Raw genomic sequence first — 7206 nt, forward strand, 5'->3', positions numbered from 1 at the left:
TTTCTTTTAAAAATTCTTTTAAAATGTGTTTAATTACATTTTTAAGAATACATTTGGGTTCAATCGAAAAGTCCCAGCTGCAAAATGATGCAAAAACAGATACACAAATGTAAAAATTGTTTTCTGCAACAGAGTTAATCTGGTTTTCATAAACTATGATTGAACAAGTAAGAAAGCCAACATAGAAAATTGAAAAACTGTCTATTTGCATTACAAGACTGCAGCAACTATTTAGCATTCAGCAGCACACATCAACCTGAGGAATCTGATGAAACACTCTCATTGTTGAGTTAGTGAGTGCTCCAAGTCCAAAATATTCAGAAAATACATTTTAATTCCAAAACATTTTATTATTTAACCATGTGCTGCCAAGATAGTGCAAAAATGTTTCATAATATAAACTCCATAAGCTATTAAGTTAGTGGTCGTCATTCTCATTTATTCCCATTATTCAACAGGTTTTCAGCAGTAGAATCGCTACAGATACACAGTTATTCCAAGTGCCTGGTACACTTTTCTTGTAAATAACAAACACTCCAGTTATCTTCAGTGTTTTTAATCAAAACTATTCTGTAATTCCACAAAATCGAACAAAACATTTTCATTTCTTTATCGGAGCATGGATTTGATTTGTTTGTTTGAAAAAAAAAAACCACACCTGAAGATCATGAACGTGTTCAAATTTGTTCAGAAAACCTTTCTCTGCAGCACTTTAAGTGGTCTAAAACACCACAAGGCACCTTCAAAATGTGATTGCTGCATTATGAACATTGAGTGGTTGCTCCAGCTGTTCTTTACCACCCCTGATCCCAATTGATAAAATGGGTTTCGTTAAGACCAGTCTCTAAAAAGCAGTTCAGACCAAGCAACAGTCCTTCAAGAGTAAAAAAAATAAAAATAAAAAAGCTGCAGTTCCACTATTGGCCAATTAAGGTTTGCTAAAAAAACCAAATCAATCCCCATAGATTTCCATGTTAAAAAGCATGTTTACAGACTGGTATAGGAAAGTCTCCTCTATGGATAGTTTTGACCTTTCCTTCTCTTAATGTCATGTAATGTGTGATATTTTTCTATAACTCATCTATTTGGACACAAGTAAGGTTTAAGTTAGGGATGTTATATTTGTAATATAATTGTCCGACAAATAATATAACCTGCTGTGTAGTTTGGCATGTTCAAAAAGTTTGTAAAAATACTGGAATTTCACTCTCCAGAACTGAAGCCCCCATTTAGCAGATACTTAATTTAATGAATATTGCTTGCTAACCAAGTTAGCTAGCTAATATCTACAATCTACCCCCATCATCAAATATTGTCTCTTACTGCTCCTAAAAGACAGCCTGGTATCGTCCAAAATCCCAAGGCTTAACCTTCAAAGTGAGGAATCCAGAAACTACTGGGTGAGATCACTGTGGCTACATCCATCTTTTACATACAGTCTGTGGGTTGCGCCAAACAACTTTAAGCCTGATAATAATAGGCTTAAGGTGTCTCTTAGTGGATGATGATTCACATGAATAAACATGTGAATATAGCCATTGCCTAGCAGCAGTGCTGTCCTGCTAATTTGTTGTTCCTGGGGTAAAAGAAAAGGCATTTAGATTAATATTATAGTAAGAAGAAAACAGGAAAATGAATAGGACTCTCTCAGGATTCTAATAAACACAAGAACACACTGATAGCCAAGCAAACCCAGTTAATTACAAATAGGAGGAAATGCACAGCAGGCATGTCTATTAGGGCGGACTTAGGTTGTATGGACATGGTTTACTCTTGGCCAAAGAAACCATATTTTACTACAAAACAATCAGACTTTCAGAGTCCATGAAATTAAACTTAAATCAGTGCAACACAAAAACAATCAGTTTCACAGAAACCCAAATACACCTAAAAACTAAAATCAAGCATTTCAGCATTTCTAAAATTTAAAAAAAAAGATGGGGGGGGGGGGGGGGGTGCTGCTGTTCTCACTGATGGGTGTGATGCTCTGCTCAGGCCATCAGCGCTGCTCAGTATGGCTTCTTCTGCTCGTGACAGGCACAAAAACACACACATCATTGAAAACAAAGGTAATTAAATATCATTGTGACTGGTGTCATTACATCAAATGCATTTTTTAAATAATATAATCTTACCTCTACTGCCCTTTTCCTTACTGTGGAGAAAATACATGAGAATTACTCTTTAGGACATCAACACCTCATGTAGCTCCACAAACAGCTAACACATGTAAGCTGTATATGTTTCCAGGAAGCGCTGGTGGGTTTGCGGCCTGTTTATATCACTCACCTGAGTGCAGGTAGCGCAGCATTACAAACAGGATGACCAACAGGATCACAATCAAACCAAGAACAATGTTAAACATCCAGCTCCCTGGCTCTGAAACAGATAACACACATGAGACTCTGCTGCTCCCTACTGATAGTTTACAGTATTACAGTGAGACGTCTCTCACCTTCCACATTCAGAATGAAGCTCTTTTTGATGGGCACTTTCAGGGAGTGATGAGAGACACTGCAAGTAAACTGTTTGCCAGACTGCCTGAGCGAAGCCTTGAGGTAGAAGAAAGCTGACAGCGAGTAGGTCCTGTCCTGGTTATGTTTGTGGCTGGACAGTAGGATGTTATCCAGTACCTTGGGCAGAGGAGCACCAACCCTCTGGCCTGACGCTGCCAGGTCCTGCTCGTACCAAACTATCTCCACATCCAGGGGGTAATAGCTGTTTGCCTCACACACAACTTTCTGCTCCTGGCCCTCCAGCAGTGAGAAGGTGGGTCCCACATTGAGGGAGACACGAGGAGGCTCTTAGGAGAGAAAGAATGGAAAATGTAAAAAGTTATCCCAAATGTATGAATCCACAGCTTCTGTGTTCTAAGTGATGGAAACATTGAAAAAAATCACACATGAATTTCATTAACCATCATGGAGGGATGGATGGATGGATAATTGTTATTAATCTCTGTCTCTCTTCCACAGCATGTCGTCTATCCTGTCTTCCTTCCCTCACCCCAACCGGTTGCAGCAGATGGCCGCCCCTCCCTGAACCTGGTTCTGCAGGAGGTTTCTTCCTGTTAAAAGGGAGTTCTTCCTCCCCACTGTCACCAAATGCAGCTTGACCAAGTGTTGCTGTGAATATAACTGACACAGGAAGCCACTGCTTTAATTTCAAGCTAACAATATAACCAATGAATGAGAACAATGTGTAACTCAGTTGGAGTTAGAGAAGAATAACTCAGTGATTATATGTTGTAGTAGCCAAGAGGTGTGGTCTCTGTGGAGGAGCAATGAAGGATAAACTGGGGGGGGGGGCTGGATAGCTGTCATAGGGCTGTCATAAGGAAAAGTCTTTGTGATCCCTGATGATCATTTGAATTGGAGACATTTGAAATTTCTGAATATTTGTAGAAGTTGACAGTTAGACACAACTACATCATGAGCCACATAGAGCCCACTTTGATCTTAAGCGAGCTGGACCAGTTAAATTACCATTTCTATCAGTGTAAATGAGTTTAACTAACTAATTTCAACAATACATCTCTGTTGTTCTACATGAGACATACAACATACTGCTGTAGTAAACTACATTAATCTGTTAGCGCAACTTTTTTGGCTTAAATTATTTTTTTTTTAAAAGTGTAACATTACAGAAAACTCTGGTAGCTCCTTACCTGTAGTGTCCTATAATTATAAGGCAGAAAGTTAAATTTCCTATTTTTATTATTTATTTTACTCTAGAAGCATTGTTTTGTTTTTTTTAAAAACTGACATTTCTAGAGCAAACAGTAAAAATACAGTAACTTTTCTGTCTTTTAATTGTTTATTTGCTACTTTATTGTTGTAGCATGAATGGCTGTGGGGGAGTTCTCTATCAGCAGGACAACTATAACATTTATAAAAAATACAGTTTTAACTGTATTTTTTAAAACTCGTGCTCTTCTTCACATTTCCAGTGGCCGATTAGAGTCTTTGCCTAGCTGACCTTATGTCAAACAACGCTAGGCAATGTTTGGATGAAGTCAGGACCTAGAAGGGCAGGTAATATGCTGCCTGAGCATGAAGCACTGAAAGGAGCTGGTGGTGTCAGCTGTGAAGAGCATGAAATGAAAGTAGATGAAATCTCAGCTGAGGCTCATTAAAAGTTCTCAGGGTCCACTGTCCATTCAAGTGCCCATTATCCCTAACTAAAGGGAACCCATTAAACTAATTTCCAGCCCCATTTGTTTCATTCTTGCTGTACAGTAGAGCAGCTTTACATGATGCACAGTTCAAAATAATCTTGATTTAACTGGGTCTTGAAATTGCTCTTCAGTGCTAACTCCTCCCCCTTTACACCAAGTTTCTTCTGATTGGTTGGACCTTATGAACAAAAGATTAAAACAGTGGATGGGTTGGGCTTCTCTCCTTACAACCACATTAGGGATATCCACTCTCACTGACTTCATACAGATCTAAAAGTAGAAAAACTGTTTAAAGTCTAGATGTTTAATATGGAACAGTATGACAGAAAAACTAAAAAAACAAAAAAACAAAACAGAATCAGTCCCCTTTATAATCCATTTTTCAGTTTAACTAATGTAACAGGCAGAATTAGTATTAGTACTTTGTGTCATCTGATTTCCTCACCTTCGATGTGCAGATTTATGTCCACACTGCCAAACAGTGGATTCACTGACACTGAACAAATGTAGGTCCCTTCACTGCTCATCTTAGACAGGGGGAGGGTGTAGGTGGCATCGCCAGTCGCCAGAGCCTTCAGCCCAACGCCGCTCCCCTGGGTGTGCCCGGTGCGGCTGGTGTAGCTGAAGAGTTTATTCCTCTCTCCCCGGTGCTGCCAGTGCCACTCCACAGTGATGTTGGCACCCCTGTGGTCAACGTCAAACTGGCAGTGGAGCTTTTGCTGGGACATCAGGCCTGCTTTCACTGAAGGAGTCTTTGTTTTGATGGCCATGGCGACTGTGGAAACAGATCTGGTGACTGTCTGCACAAATTTCTCAAAACAAGTGGCCCACCATGTCCCATAACTACACATGCATCATCAACAATAAGTATCATATGATAGATATATTTTTCTGATTCTGAAATCCTCATATGGTGAGTTTACCTGTGGTGGTGAGAACCTCTCTGTCAGGGATGGGGGGCCATTTGCGGTAGTCCTGCTCTCCTGGGGGAGGCTGGTCAGAGGGGTGCCTGAGGAAACCAGTGACTGTAAAGAGGCCCCTGCTGTGTCTGAGGGTACAGAGGAACCAGCGGTTGTACTCTAGGGCGCCCATGACAGGCCAGCGGACATAAATGCCCTCTGTGCTGTATCTGCGTAGCTCACACTCCAGCTGCTCTTCCTCCACCCCCTCCACATACCGCCTCAGGTCCAACTTTGATCCTAGAATAGGACACATGCAGTCAAATCAAATGTCTTTCAGCCTTCTCCTCATGCAGCCTGCAGTAACTCACCAGTGATTAATAAAGTGATGGCGTTTGGGTTAACAGGAGCATCTTCTTTCTGACCAAATTGCAGCATAGCCTCTCTGTGGATGAGTCGAGTCTCAGTGTGCCCCTCATTATTAGTAAACACATGTTCGTCAGTGAACTGACAGGGCAGCCACGGGTTCTGGATACTCCACACACCTAAATCACACAGACATATGCACAAAATCATCATTAAGCATATGATTCCATTCATGCAGTCGAGTGTAGCGTCCACACTAGCTCTAAAAACGCGGTGACAAAGCCTTGCACAATAACTCACCTGCACTTAGATACAAGTAAATAAGGATATTTAAGATTAAACCCATGATTCTTCATTGGTGACCCCGCAGAAAATCCCCTTTAGTTCGGTTGCCACTCGAAGTTTCTCCGGATACTTTCACTTTCATTTTCAAGGAAAAAAAACTGGCTTTGCAGACGCTCCGATCACGTGACAAGCAGCACACAAAGTAAGAGGGAAAATATGAAATTATAATAATATTCGCCGTTAAATTGCACTAGTTTCAACGTTAGATTGTTAAAACCCCTAGTTATTGTTTTGTTTAGTAGTAATCTGGCTGTGTCCAGTGCGCACTACTGTGTGACAAGTTACTCACAAAATATCCATAATCATGCCCACAGTTGTATTTCTACAGAGGTTTCTCCACACGTCTCAACGAGTCAACTGTAGGTTATGCTTCCATGTTGCTGTGAGTGCACCAGAGCACATCCACAGCCACAGCACAGGAGGTTTTTTTTGTTTTTTTGTTTTGTTTTTGTTTGGATTTTTTTTTTTTACAAAAAACTTTATTCATGAACAATAGCACAAGAAACAGACAAGAAACTTAGAGTATTCATCAAATAAAACTCATGTGTAAAAACTGTGTGTTTAAGAAGCTAAAACAAAGTTATAAACTATCAGAAAGCAGGAACTTGTCTCAAATTAATTTAAAATGGCCAGGTAAAGCAACTTCTGTATTTATTTTTATTTAATGTTAATAACTGTACAGTACTCTGTTTTTGGTAACTATTGTCCATGATGTAAATATGTAAAAAAAATGTGTATGCTTCTGTTCTGTGTCCTGTGTGTCCTATTTGTTTGTATATGTGTTTTTCTTGCTGCTGTTACAACCAAATTTCCCCTTCTGGGACAATTAAAGGATTATTCTATTCTATTCTATTCTATTCTATTCTAAAGTAAGGGCTTTCCTATCACTTGCAAGTTTTAGCAATTTACTAGAGAATTTAAATTCATTAAGCAATCAGTTTTTCACTGTTTGGTTTTAAAATATTTACATTTGTGGATACAGTATTCCCTGACAACAACAGAGTCCAAACAAATATCCCATACTTGATTGCTTTATTGAATCCCAGTGGACTGTAACTAGCTCCATTTCATAAAGAGATTGCAATAATTCAGTGTGGAAAAAGCAGAAGATCCAGACTTCAATATCATCTTCACAGAATACTCAGGTGATCGTATCCAAGTTAAACCAGTTTAAATTGGTTTAACTTGGATAATAACTTGAAATTTCTGAATTTCATCTCCTTGTTACCTGAACTTAACTGAATTAATCTTAACTGAATTGTGACAGTTACAGGATCCTGTTCAGGGAGGGTGCTGTCCTAGCTCCACTAGTTACTGAAACATTACTATTAGGGGTTGCATCCTTCTTCCATATGGTCTTCCAGTGCTTCCACCAAATGTTGCCTTGGTGGGCCATTGTCATATGGTTTCCCTGCCATT

General features: G+C 39.5%; 1 protein-coding gene across 2 annotated transcripts; it reads right to left on the bottom strand.

Annotated features, from left to right (window-relative positions):
• Nucleotides 1-418: 418 nt before the first annotated feature.
• Nucleotides 419-5874, bottom strand: dhrs13b.2 (dehydrogenase/reductase (SDR family) member 13b.2). Of its 2 annotated transcripts, XM_040025860.1 has the most exons (9): nt 5743-5874; nt 5448-5621; nt 5101-5376; nt 4623-4952; nt 2456-2803; nt 2290-2379; nt 2136-2155; nt 1972-2024; nt 419-1576 (listed from the first exon to the last, which is right to left on the bottom strand). In XM_040025860.1, exons 1-8 carry the CDS (start codon nt 5786-5788, stop codon nt 2010-2012), a joined length of 1299 nt encoding a protein of 432 aa, XP_039881794.1. In that variant the 5' UTR covers nt 5789-5874; the 3' UTR covers nt 419-1576; nt 1972-2009. The 2 variants fall into 2 exon arrangements, with proteins under 2 accessions (XP_039881794.1, XP_039881784.1); XM_040025850.1 differs by having other exon boundaries at nt 419-2024.
• Nucleotides 5875-7206: the final 1332 nt, after the last annotated feature.

The sequence above is a fragment of the Simochromis diagramma genome, unplaced genomic scaffold, assembly GCF_900408965.1.
Source record: "Simochromis diagramma unplaced genomic scaffold, fSimDia1.1 OVJJ01000348.1, whole genome shotgun sequence".
NCBI lineage: Eukaryota > Metazoa > Chordata > Actinopteri > Cichliformes > Cichlidae > Simochromis > Simochromis diagramma.

Bases quoted from the DNA above. Each gene is read 5' to 3' on its own strand.
- dhrs13b.2 (XM_040025860.1), bottom strand. From the start codon at position 5,788: ATGGGTTTAATCTTAAATATCCTTATTTACTTGTATCTAAGTGCAG. The intron at 5,377-5,447 runs GTGAGTTACTGC...GTCCTATTCTAG, and splicing joins CATCACTTTATTAATCACTG to GATCAAAGTTGGACCTGAGG. The intron at 2,156-2,289 runs GTGAGTGATATA...TTTTCTCCACAG, and splicing joins GCTGCGCTACCTGCACTCAG to TAAGGAAAAGGGCAGTAGAG.